This window comes from Kuraishia capsulata, genomic scaffold, assembly GCF_000576695.1.
Source record: "Kuraishia capsulata CBS 1993 genomic scaffold, Kuraishia_capsulata_scaffold_5, whole genome shotgun sequence".
Lineage (NCBI taxonomy): Eukaryota > Fungi > Ascomycota > Pichiomycetes > Pichiales > Pichiaceae > Kuraishia > Kuraishia capsulata.
Window position 1 is genome coordinate 811,227 of NW_019172954.1, and position 20,817 is coordinate 832,043.

Below are 20,817 nucleotides of genomic sequence, written 5' to 3' on the forward strand. Positions count from 1 at the left end.
TACCATCAACTCTGCCCAACTCTGAAGCTGAATGCAGACCTGCATAATGGACATGTACTGCTGCCTGAGCTCTTGAACCACTTGTACAGACACCCGGAATGAAATTTGTTATTACAAGTGGTACAGCTTTTCGTGGGCAAAGAGTGATCGATATGCAAAATGGAGTAGCAAATAGCACATTCTTCGAACCCCGAGAAGTGAAGCGAGACGTTCTTGTTGAACAGTTCAATGGCCTCCACAATGGAGCCATTCTGCACTGATATAACGTATTGTGAGGCCAAAAGCCATGCCTTCCACTGTGTTTCTTTAACTCCAATTCTCAAAGGCCCTGTCACGGACACATTTGCAAGAGGGTATGATGCGGGAATAGCAATCACCACCTCCATCAGCTGTTCGTCAATGTGATGAAAACACTTTACTTCTTTCGTAACTCTGTTAATTCTGATGGAGAAATTTTCAATCTCCTTCAAACGGTCAACTTGACCTTCAACAGATGCCAATTGTTCTTCGATTAACTTGGGAGAAACGTGCGTCGTGGTGAACTTCTCAATTTCAGACTTCATGTTACGATCACGAAGATCGTTGAACCAAGACTGTGCAAAAGAGCCCGTGAATTTGAGAGCCATGTAATAAGCAACAAAGGCCAACGAGTAAAGTCTTTCTTCACCTTCCAAATCCGTTATTTCGTTGAAACTCGAGAGCTCGCCCAAAGACGAGACATCCAGGGCACTTCCCCCATTTGTCTGAAGCCAATAAAACACGGTTCCAAAGAACCTTGCCAAAGCATCATTCTCAGTAAGCTGCTTGGTGTATTCTTGGCGAATTCCAGCACTTACATTGGAGAAATGAGTGAAAATGAGACACCAACTCCATAAATACGTGCTAGCACGTTTGAGTTCTTCGGTCTCATCCATATCGGCATCCCAGATGGCACCAACATTTTTCAGCAGTTCTTCAGGAAGTTTCAAAGTTTCAACAACTTCTGAACCTTCACTAAGGCTTGTCCTGGATAATTCGTATTCCACAACCAAGGCATCCTGACGAGAAAGAAACAGCTTACTCAGACTCTTAGCTGCAACTGATTGCAGCTCAAGAGACTCCGAGTTCAAGAGAGTATAAAGAGTCTCCTCCTCCAGCAAACCAGTCAAGACCCCGGAGTCAATTATCCTAGCAATTAGATCTTCAACGCTGAAGTAAGACTGATCTTTTGTCTGCTTTTCCGCGGTAAATTGTTTCACAATCTCCAGAATTTCTTCGCAGAAAGATGGAACCTGCTCCTCCCAATATGGATTGACAGGTGCTAACCTGTCCAATGCCAGATACAACTTCAACGAGTAGTAGGTGACGGTCTTATTATAAAGACCGTCACCAACTGCTGCGATTCCCAAAGAGTCCAACCCCAATCTCATGGCAAACTCAAGAAACTTGGGCAGACTCTCCTGCGAGCTGGCCAAAGAACTAGCCCTGTTCAGATAAACGCAGCAAAAATTGAGAAGTTGCAGTCTCAGAGTCAAAAATTCAGGCTCATAAGCCAGATCAGAGTCTAACCAATTATTGAGGTTATTCAATACCATCACCCATCTGTTCAAAGGTGCAACAGTGAAGCTGGGAGAGACCTCCGACACAAAATCAAACGAGATGAAGTCGATTAGGAGAGTAAGGTTAGTAAGTCCTTTGACCAAAATTTCGTTACCTCTCAAACCAATCAGCTCGGATGCAACTTGATTTCTGGCTCTTTCGAGTTTCGCAGAAGTCAAAAACTTGGGACTAGAGCTCACAAATGCGCTTATGACCAGAGGCATTTTCAACAACTTGGCCCAATTAAAATCAAGAGACTCAAAACTGATGACCGAAGTATTCTCAACAAGTTTTCCAAGTGCTCTTTTCAAAACTCTGGCAAAGCCAAGTCTGGCGTTGAAGGTGTATTTCTCCGAGTTCACCAGATCAAACAGCTCCGAAAAAATGCTACCGTCTTCACCAACAGCAGCTCCTTGAAGAATGTCCACAATATTCTGGTTCAAAGCATTATTGGAAATTGAATCCTGAATGATCTTGTCAGCCTTCAATTGCAAAGCGGTTGCTTCAGGCTGTAATTCTTGGGACTTTGATTCTGTTTCCATAAATACGAGATCGGCTACAGCCTCAGCAGCCACACCAATAAGAATCTTGACCTGGTTCGAAAGGTCGATACCAACCAGGTCAGATACCAGCTTCATTTTTGCGCAAAATTGAAACGCCAATTTTGGGTCTCCCAAATGGATTTCTCCCTGGTGAGGAAGCAATATATTTGCTTCAAACGAGTTCGATATGAAGAGTCTCAAGTCTGGACTTGAACCAAGGGCAGAGCCTAGAGATTGTGCATCAGTTCCAACCAAGATATTCTCAAGAAGAGCAGGTTGTCTTTCCAAAAGAGCTGAGAGTCTAGTAGCAATCTCCGGGCTATCAACAAAAGTGTTTCTGTCGGATGTAAGATAAACAAGCAGTCCTTGGAAGTAGGCCTTTACCACATTCGAGTCTTCTGATTTCTGTTCCACCAGATCCAATATTTTCTGTGAATTGGTATTATCCAACGAAGACCAGATATAAGAAAACATTTCTGAATTAGAAGCCAAAAATTCCTCGACAGCAGGTTGGAAATTCAAAGCACATTCTTGGGCAAATTCTGGTAGCTTGCCCAGATGCTTGGCCTTAACATAAAGATTGTATATAATCTCTCTTGTCGCCAATTTGAATCCCAAAGAGCTTCCCTCAGCAGTAACATCAGCAGACTGTTCCTCAATATAATTATTCAAGTCTTCACACTGTGTTATGTCAAAGCCTTTGAAGCCAGCCAAATTGTCCATGAGCAACTGCAGATTGTTCTGGGAGTTTTCAATCATAGTTGCCTTGATATAGCAATCGTTAATTGATCTGTACAAGGTCTCCTTCTTCAAAAGCTTGCTCTGGCTATAGTGAATCAATAACTTCAAAGGAAGAGCGACAAAGCTATCTTCAAGGAACATTGGTAACTCCTCGATGAACGATGTCAGTGTTTCGCCCTGTTCGAAGCCAACTGTAATGCTTTTGTCGATAACATGCAAAGCAAACACTGGACTGCCTGTTTCTTCAGACTGAGAACCCACAGACTCGAAAGCAGCCTCAAATAGACTAAAGACTAACTTATCGTTGGAGCTCTTGAAAAGTTGATAGACGTTATCCACCAAAATCGAATAGTCCGTATACGAGACCCCACTGGAAAATTGAACAGGTCCACATGGCAAAGAGGTAGTAATCGACTTGTGCAATGCCTGTATGAACCTCTGGAAACAATCTTTTTTGGCCAAAATGTTCAAAACTGGAAGCGGCAATTTAGTGCCTAGCTTCGATTCTACCGTTTTGCTGAAGTTTTGAGATACCAAAGTACTTTCGTCCTCTGGGAGGGTCTGCAAGGAAAAAGCAACAGTTTCCAAGTATAAATTCCATGCTCCTTCGGCAAATTGAACTTGTCTCTCTTTATCAACGTTTTGGCCAAAGGCAGAGATCAGCTTGTTCACATCATCGGCACTTGAAAAGTTAACGATAGACTCGGGCAAGGTGCGTGATTTGAGCAGCGATAGCACTAGCCTAAAGTAGGAACTGTGAGAATTGCAAGAACCAAGAGAGATCAGGTCGAAAAGTCTCGTCTTTGAATTCTTCTGGTCCCAGACTTTAGCGTTGAATGCGGTTAGTGTGATCAAACACTCCAACATTGGAACAATAACTGGAGAATAAACAATAGGCTGAGGCACTGACTTGAGTTTGAGGCCTTTGATCACATGCTTGCATAAGACTTTGTAAATATCCGGGGTCACTAACGTGGGCTGTTTCGTGACAAGCAGACTGCCAAAGACATAAGTAGCCTTTTTCAACTGTAGGTCTTTCGATTCAGCGCAATTCCATAATGATTCTAATAGCAAAATATCACCAAGTTTTTCTGCCAGTTCTTCAGACATACTGCTATCCTGTTTTGTAACAAAGGTGCTCAAAATAGAGATCGAACTGAATAGCACTCGCTGGTACTTTGCTTCCGCTTCGTCCTTTCCAATAAATCTCTCGTCAGAAAGTGTTTCCCTGCTTTCAAACTTGAATACCTGAAAACAAAATTCCAGAATCTGGACTGGAAATATTTTCCAAAGCGCATCTGTCTTGCCTTGGTTTCTTCCAAAAGCTTCTTGGATTGATATAGCGCACTCTTTGGCAGCTAACCTATCAGACTCGAAACTACCTGCTAGCCACACACCAATTGTATCTTTCAGAAACTTGGCATATTTCTTTCCCAACACCTTAACAAATCTGGACTGTACCTGGTGAGAAAGTATCCTCACCCTTTTGGAGATATCCAAAGAGAGCTTGGGATACAGCTGGACCCAGGTTAGTACCACCAGATCATCGTCTATCTCCGTTGAATCCTCGTCTATTATTTGCAAAAGTTCTGACAAACTTTTCTCTTTTGTGGTCTCATCCCTTTTCAATAGTGCCTTGAATGCCAATTTCACTTTTGGGGAGCAAGTCAGGATATTGGGATCGGGAACCCCACTGATGTAATTCAAAGAGACTTCGAAACCATTCGTTCCCAGTGTTGTACTACTACTCCCAAATCTGAAAAAAATGTTAGTAAATGCCTTAAATTGGAGAATATTACCAATTTACTCACACATTCATTGTATATAGACGGGCTATTGGCGATTTTTCAGCTGGTGAAAATTTAAGGTGCGGTGAATTGCCTCTCAGAAGAGCTCGAAGACATCACTCGACCGTGGGCCCAAATAGGCAAGGATCAGGTATTCTTGCAAATCGTGAAAAACCAGACAGAATTGTGGAATTTATAGATGTAAAGAAGACTGCAGTTGAGATATTGATAATTTGAAATATGCCTTGTGTTTTTTTTTACGAAATTTGGGTTTGAATCTCACGCTATTGCCAAGATTGCCGTATAATGCTTGATTAGGCCTAGCAAAGGGTCTGTCGCTGTCTCTGTCGCTGTCTCTGTCCTTGGTCCTTCTCACATCATCCTACCAATTCCAGTATAACCAATCCAAGTTTTTATTCTCCTTCTTTACTTACATATGTATCAACGGCTTGACTATCACAAACTCCTCTCAATAGTCGTCATCTTCATCGGCATCTGGAACGTCCTTCTCCACAAACTCCTCGTCCAGCTTGGTCTGAGCCTCTGCATCTTCAGCAACGGCCTCACAAGCATCCACCCAGTCGCTATATATATCAACCGGCTGGGACAGGGAATTTATTGGGGTTTGGAAATTTTGACCGCATATCTTGCAATGCAGCAGACCGACTCCGGCCTTCTTCTCCATCGTACATATCACTGACTTTTCATGGTTGCAAAACAAACAACTGAACTGGGTGTCCAGTCTTTGTTTCACCTTTTTCACTGGTCCTCTGGATGACTTCTTCCGTTTTCCCTATAAGGCTAGGTTAGATATCTCTTTGATGTATCCACAGGGTATACCCAGGGTGATAGGGCGTGATGCAGACTTACCATTGCGGCTTATTTCAGGAAATCCAATTCAAAGATACTGTTTGAGATCCGGAAAGTAGAGAAAATCAATAGATTTCTTCAATTTGTCGCAATTTGGTGATTCAAAAAGACACGTTAGAAGCTCAGTCAATAACCCAATCAATCTCGAAGTCTCAGCGCTGCAAGTCAGGATGGCAGATTACGGGTACGCGATGCCCTCTGAAGTTTTTTTTTTTTCTCTATTCAAAAAAAGATACCACAGCCATCTGTTGCAGTTTTTCTCTGATATCTCAGTACGCTAATATTAAACCAAAAAATGGCTAAGAAGGAAAAGAAGCAAGCCATAAATCCAAAGAAGGCAGTCAAGCCTAGACCAGCAAAAAAGGGAAAGGTTGTGAAGGGTGTGTTTGCAGAAGCAGAGCCCAAGACGGAAGTTACTAAGATAGCTGACAAGACAACAGTTGCCGGCCAGGAACCTCTCATTGCACTGAAGAAAGTCGTTGTCGAGAAGGCAATTTCGGAACTCGAGAAGTTTTCCGAAAAGAGCAAACAAGACTCCGAAAAGAAGAGCCAATTATTTGAAGACGATGGAGAAGCTCTCTTCTTGCAGGTGACCAACCTGAAGTTTTTCGCAGACAAAGTTTCGCTCAAACCAAAGTCGATAACTGTTCCACACCCATTGCATAACTTGGAGGATTTCAAGGTGTGTCTTTTTGTGAAGGATGATCTTATCGACTCCGAAACCTTGGAGCAGATCGAGGCCGCAAACATAAGCCATCTTGACAAGATCATTTCTGCCAAAGAGCTGAAAGGTGAGTACAAATCGTACGATGCCAGGAGAAAGCTCGTGTCAGAATACGATGTTTTCTTGAGTGATGACTCTCTCGTGACCGTGCTACCGAAGTTGCTCGGAAAAATCTTCTATTCTAATGCTCGCACAACTCCAATCCCCATCAGACTGAGAACGGGAAAGAAGCTCTCCATAACCACATTGAAGAATCAGGTTGAGAAGGTGGGAACCCAGATAGTATATGTTCCTCCAATGGGTGTGAATGTGGTGATCAAGGTTGGAGACCTGTCATCGGGCCTTCCTAAGCTTTTCGAGAATGTGAAGGCTATTGCCGAGCACTTCCAGAACCAACAGATTAGAAGCTTAAGTTTGAAGGTCCAGTCGTCGCCTTCATTGCCTATCTATTACGCAAAGAAGCTTTACACCGAGGAAGACATCAAGAAAACTGTGGACGAGGAGAGCAAGCCTCAGGCTTCCGTCTCCGACTTTGACAAGGGTCTCTTGGAATTGGCAGTCGATGAAGCTGCCGCCGCAAAGTTCATTTCCAAGAAGAGAAAGAACGCCGGATCAATTCAAGCTGCCAAGAAGCAGAAAGCTTAAGCCTGGGTTTGGTTTTCACTGTTTAAATAGCTCTTTTATCTTCACCAAAAATTTCGACATAGCCATCTGAACCTCTCAACGTAGTATTAAATGATATGTGTTACAGGTAATCCAATCATTGTCCGATATTGATTTTAAAAAATCATGCTATAAAAATTTGCATTCAAATATTTGCCTGCAACAATTCATTCTGTCCGTTATATTCTTAATCTGAACCATCTCCTCTCAACTTCAAGAACACAGCAGCCTATTGTGGACCAGCAGGAAAGATGCTGCCGTAGCTCAATAATCTCGTTAAATGAGTATATAATTAAATCCCAATACTATCCCTTTTTTGTCTCAATTAAGAAGACTTTCTATCGAAGTTCTCCTCTTCATCTGAAGTAACACTTTCGAAGCGTCTAAATGGTTGGGATCAGGCATCTCTGGTGCGGCGCTGGGTGCGGCGCCCAACGGAGATACCGAAGGCAGCGACGAAGAGGAACCATTCACATCGGCAAAACTTGGCAACATTCTTGGTTTCTGCGGGTTTGAATAGTGAGATGTTGGAGATGGCACATTAGCGTTAGAAGGAGAAATCGCAAGAATTGATGGCGACTGCGAGGCCAATGCAGGAAGCGGCAGTTTGAAGGCATGACTGTTGTTGAGCGGTTTTGGCAACTTGAATTGTTGCCTATCATCTGGAGTTCTGGATGATGCCGAGGTGGAAAGGTCCGGAGTAATCATAGGACTGGGTAGCATCATCTTGGCGAATTTGGGCGAGTCAATGGGCTTACCATCGTTTTGCGCAACCTTATTGAAAAGAGATCCAAAATCAAACTCCTTATCAATGTTCCTATAATCGTCCAGTTCAAGGTCAAATTGTGCAAAAGAGAGGTTCTCCTCTGCTGTCCAGGAATTATCGTGCTCGGAAATTTTCTTGGTCTGCAAGTTTATGATCTCGTGAAGATACTTGATGTACTCCACAGTCGATTGCAAGATAGTCAACTTGTGCATCATGTTCGAATTTTCTATCGCATCAATACTTGGACTGTTCGCAGGATTGGAGCCAGCAGAAGAACCAGCCACAATTGGGGTACTGGAATTAGACCCTCCCACCATTCCGTTAATGATAGCAATGCGGCACGCAGGTATAAGAAATTTCAAGGCTTCGAATTCTCGGTTCATTTTTATCCTCCTCCTCTTCTCAATGATTGAGTGGGCAGTTTTCATCTCCTTCTTCCTTATCAGCATCTCATCTTCATCTGGGTCCTCATAGTCAAACGAGTTTTTTCTCTTCTTTCTCCTTTTCTGCCTCTTTTGCTGTGCATTATTGGCTATTACTGGCGACTCAGCGACTGCCTGTTTTGAATCCGCCTCCGGATCCATAATATACGAATACGTAAGTGAGGAATTGTACTCTGTGATCGAACCACTTCTCTGCATCCTAATAAATGTCGGTCTGAAGACCGGAACTGGTGGTAGCCTTGAGTTTGACATTTCTCCTAGAGAGCCGACTGGGTCAAGAAAAAAGTCAAAGGTGGCTGAAAAGGCTAGAACTCACAAAAGAGAGGGTAAAAGAAAGTATGGATCAGCCAGGGTTTATATCCTAGAATTACAATGTATTAATTATGGTAAATATTAGACTTCTCGGCGTGGTGCCAAAGTCAACCAGCGATTGTGTGCGGGCGTCAGCGGCACGTGGGGATGTATATTTCAATGTCGCACACGAGGGCTTTGTTCTGCGTTTGGCCAAGAAACTGTATTTTCTGGCATCTCAGTAATTACCGCCTCAAACGCTGCAAAAGCCAGATGAAATATTATGAAACTCCTAATCTTGGGGTTTCCTCGTGTGACCCACGTGGGTAGTGTACCAAAACCAATGTTTTCGTCGCACGTTTGGGCGTCTAATCTGGCGTCTGCAAGGCCGGCAAGCAATGGAATAAGCGCCAGACTCAAGAAACATTAGATAACATGCTATATTGCGAGCGGTTGGTACCCCATAGAGGACCAGACTAAGCGAGATCAAGTCAATAGGGCTAGAACGTGTTCAATATTTGATGATGGCCATACCTGTGAGCACTTGTAGAGCGCTTGTAGATTTAGACCTTAGTCCCACTGCATGAACGTGGGACTCTCATCCTCACACCCCCTTTACCCCATCTCTATTTGCCAGGAACGTATGTGTGGTATCGGATAAGCCGTCCAGCTTTTCTCGGCTAAAACAGATTACACGTGAATATGGCTTTTGGATCTGAACGCGCCTCGAGAATGGAGATCATTTTTTAGATTTTAGCCTCGATATCTTTGTTGCCTTTCATAAACATCCACCGTGCAGAATCAATGGAGTCGAATTTTCGATTCAAGTTTACTGGGACACGCCTCGCCACATCGTGTGGAGACAAGTTTTTGCGAACCCCGCGAATCCAGTCTTGTATTCAAAGTTCCTCTGAATCAACAATTTATCTTGGCTCTTCTACTCATTGAGTGATGCAAGCTTCTCAAAGACCTCTGGTATCATTATCCAAGATCAACTCGAGAGCAACTCAAAGGCTTGCACAGATTCATTGCCACACCGGGACAAAGATTCCAATGTCTACTTCTTCAGAGCCCAAGAAGTCTCTGGCTAGTCTTCCAAAGACCCAAAGCTTTACTGAAAAATTGCCCGCAGATCCAAGAGTTCCGGATGTTGCGACAGCAAGAGATCCCTCATTACCGTTTGATCTGACCCACAAGGCGAGAAGACTGCTATCGGGATTTTACACCTATGTCACTCCTGAAGTTCGCAAGAACTACAAGTTTTTATTGGCTTCAGAACGAGCACTGATTGATCTAGGGTTGGATCCAGAAGTTGAGCCTTTGGATAAGGATTTTCAGAGACTGGTCACAAGCCAAGATGCGGCTTTGGAGCAATATCCACACCCATACAGCCAGTGTTATGCGGGATATCAATTTGGGCAATTTGCCGGCCAATTGGGAGATGGAAGAGTTGTGAGTCTGTTCGAGGTTAAAAATGAAGACACAGGGAAGAGATATGAGCTACAGCTGAAAGGGTCTGGAAAAACTCCTTTCTCCAGGTTTGCAGACGGAAAGGCAGTTTTGCGGTCTTCTATCCGTGAGTTCATTATATCCGAGTCTCTTCACGGGATAGGGATTCCGACCACAAGGGCGCTTGCACTTTCATATCTTCCAGGTACGTATGCCCAACGGTATGGTGCTGAGCAATGTGCCATAGTGTGTAGAATGGCCGAAAGTTGGATCCGAATTGGCAACTTTGATCTTTTGAGAATGAGGGGGGACCGCAAGGAAGCGATTCTGCTGGCGGACTATGTACTCGACGAAGTTCTGAAAGGCCAGTTCAAGTATGAGTCAAGCTTTGCTGATAGCACAGAAGTTCCAGATGGTTTGACTAAGTACGATAAGATGTACCTTGAGATAGTGGCACGGAACGCCCATACAGTCGCATACTGGCATGCGTATGGCTTTTTGAACGGAGTCCTGAATACGGATAATACTTCTATTCTTGGGTTATCTATTGATTTTGGGCCGTTCGCTTTCATGGACAATTTTAATCTCGACTATACCCCCAACCATGAGGATACCCAACTGCGGTACAGTTTTAAAAATACGCCCAATGCAATCTGGTGGAATTTGACTCGACTTGGTGAGGACCTAGCCGAGTTGATAGGTGCGGGACCTGAGTTATTGAAGGATCCTGCATTTGGAAACGAGTTCAAAAAAGAGTGGGAAGTGCCAGTGATTAGCCGTGCCGAGAAAGTTATTGGTTTCGCTGGCTCCGTATACGAGGATGTCTTTCTTCATGAATACGAAAATCTCATGGCAAAGAGGCTTGGGGTAGAGAAACCTTCTCACGACTTCCACAGCGAGGTGGTATCTCCTATGTTGGACATGCTGAGCACCATCAAAGTTGACTATAACAATTTTTTCGTGGATTTGCAGAAGCTTGATTTTTCAGCACCCGATTTTGATTACGATTCTGCTGTCTCCAAACTAACTCCACTGGATTTTGTTTCTGAAGAAATCGCAGGATTGACAGAGGAGACACTAAATCGCGAGCTGAAGTCATGGCTACCAATTTACCGCACCAAATTGGAAGAGCTGAATATCTCGTACAGGCAACGTCATGAATTGGCGGCTTCATACAATCCACTATTTCTTCCAAGAAATTGGATCTTGGATGATGTAATAGAGTTCACTCAGGATAGCGATGCTGAGGACCTGAGGTATCTCAGGAAACTACTCAAGATGTCGAGCTACCCATACGATGCCACAAAATGGGGTTCCGAAGATAAAGATTTGGAGTCCAAGTGGCTCAAACCACCAAAAGGTGAGAAAAGCATGTTACAATGTAGTTGCTCGAGCTAAATGACCCGGGCTGCTTGTTATTGTAACATTCATGTCATGTTCTGTTGGACGCCATCAGAACAGAATCCAGAAAACGAGACACAGATATATAGTGCGATTGAGCAGCAATTGATCATGGTCAGATTTTGTCTTCTTCTGCTATTTCTATAACAATTTTAGCCAAATATGGACACAAAAACCATTGCAAACAGAACCAACACCCTGTCACACGAACTCATAGACGAGAAAGTGCTGAGCTCCGGATCTACTACAACCAATGCAAAACCGGCTGGGAAACCCAATTTTTTTAAGAGTATTTTTCGCCATTTTCCCGGAGTAAAGTCGCGCAAGAATTTTGAAGACACAATTGATTCGGATCAGCTTGAACCAGACGAGCCGCAGGCTGCGGATAGAGAAAACGATTTTTCAGACCACCCAATGGGCGAATTGAAGACAGGGTTCAGTGAGTTGGGTTTCGAAAAAGGCGGATGGCAGTCATACTATCGTCGCGGAGAGGCAGAAGTACTTATGTCTATTTCGACGCACTCGGAGTCTTCATCTGTTCCGGAGCATAACAGTTCCTTTTACAGTTCTTTGATATCGTCCCCGGAAGAGACGAAGGTTTTTGATGAACTCGAGGTATCAGATGAGAGTAAGCGAACGAGTAATCCCTCGGTCATCGAGAATCTGATTGACCTTTACGATGACCTTGTTTCCGAGTGAAGAGACTTGACTACGGCACCGCATTGAGCAGCTATTGAGTTCAAATGAAAAAAGCTTTATGCGGGTAGCTCAAAATGACGTCCTATAGTTTTGAGGCACTTACAAACCTCGGCGAACAAACTCATTGTACTCCTCTTCTTCCAAAAAAACACCAAGTCTAGTTTGACCATATAGCAATTAATAAAAATAATGTTTGACTCTCTGTCTGCCGCCCGCTCCAGACAGGCAATCTGCGCCCCAGAACAATACTGCAGTGCCATAACCAGAAACAAAAGTCCAGAAGACCCTTCGCCCCAATTCGGTGTTGCTGTCCTGCATGACGCTGTTATTTAGCCAATGACGATGTGATGTCCACAACGCTTCGTACAAAACCATTCAGTTGTAACTTAATCTTAGCTGCGCGTAAGCAACGTATACACCATGCGGCTGCATATTGAGTCGCACACATTAAAATAGCCTCCAGGGCACGTAGACTATCTCCTTTCCAGATTAGGTATGGCGAACCGGTCTCGAGATGAGCATGATATGACCCCATATTGTACTTCCCACTTAACAACTGCCCCTTCCCCTTTTCTCTTCTCATAGCATCGGTGGTATAATGACAATGGCCAGAAACGACACGTTCGAAGTCCAGCTCCCGCTGATGCAGTTGAACCCGAGGTTGCTGTTCTTACCTGGAATCGTATACAGGACCTCATTCACCCACGAACAGGCAGTCGCCATCCTAGCGAGATTCAGCTCTATTTTGAAGGACACAGATTTCAACCACAGAGAGGTTGTACAAGATGCTCTTTTAAAGGGAGGCAAATCCTCCATTTCTCAGTCTTCTCTGGATGGATGTCAGAGTGTGAAGAAGAAGCTCTCGGTTGAGTCTGATGAGAATCCATGGCTCGTGCTGGTATGCTTGCCAGGATCCACCGTCACTGGTGACGAAACGGTAGGAACTGTTTGCTCCATTGTTGACATCTCTGAACGATCCAATGAGGTTACTATCAGCTTTAAGGCCCTTTCTCGGGGACTCTTGAGGCCAGCTAAATCTGATCCACAGAATGAAAGCAAGGTGGTGGTAGAATTCAGAGCCGGATCTAAATTGCCGACAAAAGATCTCCGCAAAACACTCACCAATTGTTTGAGACTACTTGGGAATGTCCAGTCATTTTCAAAGCAATACAGAGATGCTTCCAAAGCTTTTGGCGATTTGGATGACGACGAGAGGCTGAAGAACGTGATGCTGGTTCTGACCCCTCTTGCCTCTGTTCTGTACGACCAACTCTCGTCACAAGAAATGTCTCAATCTTTCGTGAGACTGAATCGTATGTTCAAAGGGTTGGACAGTGAATTCGCTTCAATGAGCTCGACAGAGCAAGCCGTAAGATTGCTGCAATTAGTTGATATTCTGACTGCTGTGTTCCCATTCACTGCGACTCATAAGAACAGAGTGCTTTCCTCATTCTCGCAGAGTTTGTCCAGACTGGATGCTGCAAATGAGGCGATTGATTTTGGCAACAAGATTTTCGAGGAAACCTTGAATATGAACTATCTGGTAGAGACGTGGAAAAGCCTGGATGTTCGCAGTTCGCCTCGCAGAGCCGCAACAACGAAGTCTCGTTTCATTTCAAACCATCTGAGAAGCTTGAAGCTTCTTTTGGAAGAGATCAATGACGCCAGACCCAAGGGCAGCAATAAGGGCCCACTCAGACCTCGCGACACGAACGAAGATGACGACTCGGATCTCGTTTCGGTGTTTGTGAAGAACATCGACAACTTAGATCTTCCCGAGGATGGAAAGAAATTGATTTTGAAAGATTTCAAACGATTATCTTCGATGCAACAATCCAGTTCCGAATATCAGGTGATAAGGTCATATCTCGAAATTGTGGCAGATATCCCATGGACAAAGTTTGATGCAGCGAGAAACTATTCTGCGATTGACTTGGAAAACGCAAAATCGCAATTGGACAGCGACCATTTTGGGCTCAATAGTGTGAAAGAACGTATACTGGAATATCTGGCAGTTCTATCTCTGCATAGCAGATTGGAAGATGTCTCAAGCGCAAAGTCCAAGGATTCTGCCAATTCGATCTCTATAGGTGATCCTGATACCAAGGCACCTTCCCCTTTGGCACTAAGTAAGAAGCGCCCCAGATCCACCGTGAAGTCACCAATATTATTATTGACAGGTCCACCCGGTGTAGGAAAGACGTCTTTGGCGAAGTCCATAGCTACTGCATTGGGGAGAAATTTCCAGAGGATTTCGCTCGGCGGGCTGCGCGATGAATCTGAAATCAAAGGCCACAGAAGGACTTATCTTGGTTCATTACCTGGAATGCTTGTCCAGGCTTTGCGCAAAGCACAAACAATGAACCCGGTGATCCTGCTTGACGAAATTGATAAGGTTGTTGGTGGTAGTGCCGAGAGCGCAGCCAGGGCACATGGGGATCCAGCTGCAGCTCTTCTGGAGGTTTTGGATCCAGAACAGAACGTGAACTTCCATGACCACTATATTGGGTTCCCGATCGACCTGTCGCAAGTGGTTTTCATATGCACTTCCAATGATCTGTATCGCTTGAGTGATCCTTTGAGAGACAGGATGGAAGTAATTGAGCTTGGTGGGTACAGCTACATGGAGAAGGTCGAGATCTGCAAGAGGTATTTGGTTCCAAAACAACTAAAGAGAAATGGACTACCATTGGAAACGAAGAGCGGGGACTCTTATCTTCAAATCTCGGATAAAGCCATCCTGAAGATCGCTGTGGAGTACACCAGAGAGGCTGGTATCAGAAGTTTGGAGAGAATGGTGGGTTCAGTATGCAGGGGCAAGGCGATTGAGCTCTCGAGACTAATCAAGAACTCGGACGATCTCAAAGAATTTCCACCAGGTTATAATCCAGTTGTCAGCGAGAATGACCTTGCTAAGTACATTGGCCTTTCCCCACGCTCTTCTGAAAACGGTACTGCTGAATCTGGAATCACCCCAAACTACGGTGTCGTCAACGGCTTGAGTTACAATTCTGACGGAAGCGGCGGTTTACTGGTATTTGAAATGAACGGAGTTGAGGGCGGGTCACAGGCCTTGACGACCACAGGAAGATTGGGCAACGTCCTGGTGGAGAGCATCAAGATCGCGAACACAATTGTCAAGTCTGTGCTGAACAATCATTTGTTGTATTCCAAGTCTGGGGAAGGAATTGAAACTTCAAGGCTTTTGAAAAGGTTTAACAGCTTGGACGCCCATCTTCATGTTCCTCAAGGTGCGATTTCCAAGGATGGCCCTAGCGCAGGCATAACGATAACGTTGTGTCTGCTCTCACTGGTGCTGCAGAAGGAAGTCCCAACAGACGTCGCTATGACGGGTGAGATTGACCTCCGTGGATTAGTGTTGCCAATTGGCGGAGTTCGTGAGAAATTATTGGGAGCACATCTTTCCAAGAAGGTCAGCAAGGTTCTCTTGCCAAGAGCAAACAGAAAAGATGTTACTGAAAGCTACTTGTACAGTATATCTGGTGAGGACGGATCTGACGATGTGCTTTCGCGTCTTATCCAAGAAGAGGAAAATTCGGTGAAATCATCAGATAAACACACCAGATTGACAGTGTTTAGTGACCCTGAAAGATGGGTGAAAGATACACTGAAAATTGAAATATCCTATGTCGAGGAATTCTCTGATGTTGTCAATGCCGTCTGGGGCCAAGAGATATCGCTTCATCTTACGCCAGACTCTATCAAGTCAGAGGAAAAAGTGGTCAGTCATTTATAAGCCTTAAGCTAAAGATCTTTCCAGATAAGTTTATCAAGAATTTCCGTTTTGCCTCCTCTAGCATCTCTGACTAGGCCCAACATCTGCATTTCAGCCACGCCTTGGTAAAACAACGCCAGCGATAGCTTATCCCAAGCCAGTTCGGATTCTTTGCCGTTATCGCTTTGTATAGTTTTGAGAAGGAGAAGGAGATTCTTTCTGGTAGCCAGGTCTTCTAGTACCGACGACGAATCCGCCGAATCCAACATAGACACCAAAGCATCCACCACATTTTCTCTAGGGAAGTTTGCCTGAAATGCCTGGTAAAAGTCATAGATGTTGATCACCGTGTTAGCTTCTCTATAGAGATGGAATAACTCGGTAAGGATAGGTCTCACCGCTTTGGAGAGTTGGTTTCCAGCCGAGTTGGCATCTTCACAAGTAGGAGGTTTGATATAATGAATGTTTTCCAAGTACAATCTGGGGTCATGGAGCGCATTCAGAATGGTAGATCTAGCTGCGGGAAAGAATGCGGAAAGAAGTAGAGACTTGTTTGGATTTCCCGATGGTATGTCAATGGTGCACATCTCTTTTCCTACCATTTCATCATTCTGAAGGGGGATGAGACAGTTGTTCTCGTAACGAAAGAGTAGCTTCACTAGGCCAATGGATATCGCCTCCAGACGCTCCTGATATTTTGGGGGTAGACTCTTGGAAGCAAGCGACACATTCTTAAGCTCTGGTTTATTGGCAAATTCCTTTGCAGCCAGATCCAGTTGATCTCTTATAATGCCTTTCAATGCCACTGCAACTCTGCTCTTTCCAAGGGTTTCAATGAAAGTCAACATCTCGGAATAAGAGACCCCAGCGAGTGCATCCAACGTTTCCTTGTAGTGTTCAGATTTGACCAAGCCTTCAGGAGCCCGATAGACATTTGCAGCGATCTCAATTTTACTCATACGCTTCTTGGAGCCAGTCGCAAAATATTGGTGAACGAGATACACCAGATCGACATACTCTGCAAACCCTGTGATCCAAGTGAACAAGTTGTCTTTGGTGTCCCTCGTCAATTCCACCAGCATCTCATCGTTGGTCATAACATCCATGAACAATTGCTTGGCCTCCTCTTTAGGTGTCTCTGGATCTCTGGCAGCATGGAAGATGAAGTCGGTCACACTGCTGAGCGATCTCAACACCTTTAGATGTTCCGGTGTGATCTCTTCTGTGTCGTCCAAGCTCCAAAAAACGGACAATGGCTGATCATAGTAGTGTATCATGAAAATGAATTTGAGAAGCGATATGAACGCAGTGACACTCAAAACGTTGGCATCACGCTGCTTCCAGAGCAGATCCAAGACTCTGGGACCAATGATGAGATCATTGTATGAAACTCTATCGGTATTAAAGAGGACAGTCTCCAGAACCCTGTCAATGATCTTTTTGGAATTGTTTGTTTGGAATGGAACGGCGTGCAATTGTCGTATAGTTTCCCGAGACAGTTTATCCTGGAACACACTTAGTGGGGTGGAAATGCCTAGCAGGACACTGACCCTCACCAACGGCGCAGAATGGTTCAGCAAGTCAAGCAAAGGTTCCAGAATATTCGGCGGCAACGAATCGGCATCCTGGATAATCACGGTTAAACAGCTCTTTGTTCTCTGCAGAGAAACAAACATATTACTCAAATCGAGTTTTTTCGAGGTGATGAGATCCTGCTGGGGTTCCTCAAAGGCCTCGTTATCTGACATACTCTGCAACTCTGCTGCTGCTTCTGAACAGCCTATGATCTGGCCTATTGCGAATATCAAACTTGGACAATTTCTCGACGAAATCCTCGAGATCACCACCTTATTCTCCTTGGTTTTCAAGAAGTCGCAGAAGTCGTCTATGGTCCGTGAATGGTTCGAGATATTAGATCCCATGTACAACAACGCAGTCTTCAGTTTTTTTATCTCAAAATCGTGATTGCTGAATCCATGCACCAAGAATTTCCTGAGCTGATCGTAGAAACCCTCGCTCTCTTGTAACAAAACTGCATCTATCTTCTGCTGTTGATAAGCCCATGATGATCTGAACTTCTTATATCTCTTATCACAAATATCCTGCGACTCAGCTCCACCTAACAGTCTGGGAAACACACTCGTGTTTTCAGGATCAAAAAGCTCTTCGGAGTGGTAAGCTTTCAGGGTTTCAACATGGTTTGGAACACCCTTTTTCAGCTTCTTCCTTGCTGGCTCCAGCATGTACACGGACTGGACAGTTAGTCATTCACCTAATCAAGCTTGAAAAATATATTGCAGTAGCTCTGTACTCACCTTCTGAGCATCCTCAAAATCGTTTAAGTAGGAAGCCATCGTTCTCAATGGTGGTGACGTTGTATTGAAGAGAAGTATCGCGTCAAGAAAGATTGAGGGGATTGGAGATAGAGCGATGAGTTCGAAAGCCCCCACGTAACTGGGACAAGTTAGTGTGAGAGATTGGCTACTTTGGCTTTATTATCAACGATTTTGTAAATTTGAATTTGAATTTGTTCATTATATCATTATCACAGAAAGATTGGGGTTTTTTCTCATATCATATCTCTACCTCGTTGGCACTATTCTGCTTAGACCGTAGTATCTCGTCATGTAGCGACTTAACGGTGGCCTTGTCAACATTGTAAAGTAACACAACGATGTATCTTCCATTGAAATTGTAACCACTGAGCTTTTCCACAGCCAACTTGGCGGCCTTGAGATTATTATACACAACAAATGCAGTTCCTTTCACCTCTGGCTGTTCACCGCATCGCACCTGTGAGATGTTACCGAACGTCCCAAACAGTGTATACAGTTCTTCCGCTGTCGCATCATACGGAAGGTTTTTGACCATCACTATGGGAAAGTCCTGTTGCGAATTCATTTTGAAGCTTCCAAATGGGTGGGGATGGGCTGTGTATTGTATAGTTTGAAGCTCCCATTGACCACAGTCTGATCGTGGCTCCAGAAGAGAAAGACAATTTTAATGTTGTGTACAAATCAACTTTCAGCCGCACCACCTGCCGTCCCATGACGACTGTCGTCATGCTTATGGAGATTTTTGACATTAATGGTGCAATTCTGTAAATTACAAAAAAAGGGCGAGCCCGGGGAATTCCGCCCGGATTATTCGGAAAATTCGGTCAGAAAGGCCTTTTTACTTTCAATTCTGAGATGAGCTTCTGTTTCTCTGCAGCTTCTTCCTTGGATGACCAGATAGCAACCCTCACTATTCTCCAGCCAATTCTCAGGCACATTTTCAAGGAAAGACTGAGTAAGGTTAAACTGCGTTTCAGATCTCGGAAAGATTCCCGAGCGACCAATAGAACCCTGCCATTTAGGTTGGGTCTATTTAACTCGGGTTGCTGGCCCCTACCAAATATGCATGCTCACATGCTTGCTACTTGTCATGATTGCTATCTTCCAAAACTATATAAACGCCAGGATACCCCCTGAAATCTCATTCCGCTTATTTTTTCTTTTTTTAATTCATCGATAATTGAGAATCAATTATTACTCTATTCAACAACAAAACTATTACAATGTCTGATCGTAAGTACTGACAAACTGGAGTGCATCTGTAGATGACACAGCAACCTACGATTGTTGATTCAGCAACCCATACTAACTTCTGCAGTTGGAAGAAAGAACTTTGCCGACAAGGCCTCTGAAGCCATCAAGCCTGACTCTGAGAAATCATACCTTGAGCAGGCTAAGGAAAGTGCCACCGGCGCCTACGACAAGATTGCCAGAGACGTTGTTCCTGATAGTCAAAAGTCTTTCGGCCAGTCTATTGGTGACTCTGTTTCTAAAGGCAAGGACGAGGCCTCCGAGAGTGGCAAGTCCTATACTGAGACTGCAAGCGAGTACTTGGAACAGGGTAAGGAAGCTGTTGCTAAAACTGCTGAATACATCTCTTCTTCTTTGACTGGTGCTAAGGAAGGTGCTAAGGATGGTGTTGACGCCGCCAAGAAGTAAGCAGATCTGGTAACGTTTTGCGTGGTAAATAGCTAAATTCTAATACAAGACTATTTTTTTTCTCAAAGAATATTGGATAATTGAGTATACGTTCAAGATCTCATATATTAAAAACAAACTTAAAGTTTGTCTGTAGTCTAGCATTTTCTGGGGAAGGGCGTTCATTTACAATTAATCCCAAAGAGGAAGTGTTTCCCAAAAGGGACGAAACACGTCCCAGCCTCTTTTACACGCCCTTTTACGCTTCCCGCAGGAAGGAGTGTATGGTCTGATACACTTGATCCCTTCAGATCAAACTATCTGTTTCTTTGTGGATACCCCCAACACACTCCAATATATCTCTTCAGACACAAGTCAGATGTCTGAGCCCAAGACACCTCCAAGAAGGCGATCAACTCGCCATGAAAGGAAGTCCTCGTTCACTCCTTTCACTCCAATAACACCATATAGCAAGTCGCCAAAAAATTACAAGCGGTTACCAGAGACCCCCAGGCACGAGGATGTGGAGATGCCACATATTCCAGTCACTCCCGATCCAACTCCACGAAGGTCTACGAGGAAGCTTAACGATAAGATCGAGTCGCTCACTGGTTCCTCAAAACTATTGTTCCCACTTGCACGTTCTACAGTGGGGTCAGGCAGGACCAAGAAGAGCACCATCAGACAGTTGTCTTTTGACGAAACGCACAACGACAAGTACGACAATGAGTCTGTGGATGAAGAAGTCCCCAGCACTCCCAAGGCCAGGCTGATAACTGAGTCAATGGCGAGTGAATGGATTATGAAAAAAGGTCCTACGCCATTCAGTGACAGTCTCGAGGACGATTTCAAATCCACGCGTTCGGTAGAAAATCCTTTCCTCTCGACAAGTGCAAAATCTACGAAGGTGGACCATTTCGGTGAAGAGTTTGAACATTGTGTCACATACATCAACAATAAGACTGGCGAAAAGATCATTCGCAGGCTGGATGAAACCGAAAAAAAAGTTAGGCCAAAAAGATTGGTATTCGAGGACAGTTTTAGTACTCCAAAGAAGACCAACGTCTTGAACTTGTCCAATGCGCCCAGAAAACATGCCGCCTCAAGAGACATGGAGTTCGTGGATTCGGAGACGGGCCAGGTTCTGAGCGTA

At 44.3% G+C, this 20,817-nt stretch overlaps 11 protein-coding genes across 11 annotated transcripts; 5 read left to right on the forward strand and 6 right to left on the reverse strand.

Moving 5' to 3' along the window:
- Positions 1-5: 5 nt before the first annotated feature.
- KUCA_T00004417001 (uncharacterized protein) lies at positions 6-4,680 on the reverse strand (the record flags this gene model as incomplete). Its single annotated transcript, XM_022601150.1, has 2 exons — positions 6-4,617; positions 4,673-4,680. The coding sequence occupies 2 exons, from the start codon at positions 4,678-4,680 to the stop codon at positions 6-8; spliced, it is 4,620 nt and encodes a 1,539-aa protein (XP_022460425.1).
- A 437-nt stretch (positions 4,681-5,117) lies between these two features.
- Positions 5,118-5,333, reverse strand: KUCA_T00004418001 (uncharacterized protein; the record flags this gene model as incomplete). The annotated part of the gene is made up of 1 exon (XM_022601151.1): positions 5,118-5,333. One exon carries the CDS (start codon positions 5,331-5,333, stop codon positions 5,118-5,120), a length of 216 nt encoding a protein of 71 aa, XP_022460426.1.
- A 480-nt stretch (positions 5,334-5,813) lies between these two features.
- Positions 5,814-6,887, forward strand: KUCA_T00004419001 (uncharacterized protein; the record flags this gene model as incomplete). Its single annotated transcript, XM_022601153.1, has 1 exon — positions 5,814-6,887. One exon carries the CDS (start codon positions 5,814-5,816, stop codon positions 6,885-6,887), a length of 1,074 nt encoding a protein of 357 aa, XP_022460427.1.
- Positions 6,888-7,226: 339 nt separating this feature from the next.
- KUCA_T00004420001 (uncharacterized protein) lies at positions 7,227-8,366 on the reverse strand (the record flags this gene model as incomplete). The annotated part of the gene is made up of 1 exon (XM_022601154.1): positions 7,227-8,366. One exon carries the CDS (start codon positions 8,364-8,366, stop codon positions 7,227-7,229), a length of 1,140 nt encoding a protein of 379 aa, XP_022460428.1.
- Positions 8,367-9,356: 990 nt separating this feature from the next.
- On the forward strand, positions 9,357-11,252 carry KUCA_T00004421001 (uncharacterized protein; the record flags this gene model as incomplete). The annotated part of the gene is made up of 1 exon (XM_022601155.1): positions 9,357-11,252. One exon carries the CDS (start codon positions 9,357-9,359, stop codon positions 11,250-11,252), a length of 1,896 nt encoding a protein of 631 aa, XP_022460429.1.
- Positions 11,253-11,417: 165 nt separating this feature from the next.
- KUCA_T00004422001 (uncharacterized protein) lies at positions 11,418-11,954 on the forward strand (the record flags this gene model as incomplete). Its single annotated transcript, XM_022601156.1, has 1 exon — positions 11,418-11,954. One exon carries the CDS (start codon positions 11,418-11,420, stop codon positions 11,952-11,954), a length of 537 nt encoding a protein of 178 aa, XP_022460430.1.
- Positions 11,955-12,552: 598 nt separating this feature from the next.
- Positions 12,553-15,711, forward strand: KUCA_T00004423001 (uncharacterized protein; the record flags this gene model as incomplete). The annotated part of the gene is made up of 1 exon (XM_022601157.1): positions 12,553-15,711. One exon carries the CDS (start codon positions 12,553-12,555, stop codon positions 15,709-15,711), a length of 3,159 nt encoding a protein of 1,052 aa, XP_022460431.1.
- Positions 15,712-15,719: 8 nt separating this feature from the next.
- Positions 15,720-18,044, reverse strand: KUCA_T00004424001 (uncharacterized protein; the record flags this gene model as incomplete). The annotated part of the gene is made up of 2 exons (XM_022601158.1): positions 15,720-17,942; positions 18,006-18,044. 2 exons carry the CDS (start codon positions 18,042-18,044, stop codon positions 15,720-15,722), a joined length of 2,262 nt encoding a protein of 753 aa, XP_022460432.1.
- A 220-nt stretch (positions 18,045-18,264) lies between these two features.
- Positions 18,265-18,591, reverse strand: KUCA_T00004425001 (uncharacterized protein; the record flags this gene model as incomplete). Its single annotated transcript, XM_022601159.1, has 1 exon — positions 18,265-18,591. The coding sequence occupies one exon, from the start codon at positions 18,589-18,591 to the stop codon at positions 18,265-18,267; it is 327 nt and encodes a 108-aa protein (XP_022460433.1).
- Positions 18,592-19,249: 658 nt separating this feature from the next.
- Positions 19,250-19,685, forward strand: KUCA_T00004426001 (uncharacterized protein; the record flags this gene model as incomplete). The annotated part of the gene is made up of 2 exons (XM_022601160.1): positions 19,250-19,259; positions 19,345-19,685. The coding sequence occupies 2 exons, from the start codon at positions 19,250-19,252 to the stop codon at positions 19,683-19,685; spliced, it is 351 nt and encodes a 116-aa protein (XP_022460434.1).
- Positions 19,686-20,150: 465 nt separating this feature from the next.
- On the reverse strand, positions 20,151-20,777 carry KUCA_T00004427001 (uncharacterized protein; the record flags this gene model as incomplete). Its single annotated transcript, XM_022601161.1, has 1 exon — positions 20,151-20,777. One exon carries the CDS (start codon positions 20,775-20,777, stop codon positions 20,151-20,153), a length of 627 nt encoding a protein of 208 aa, XP_022460435.1.
- Positions 20,778-20,817: the final 40 nt, after the last annotated feature.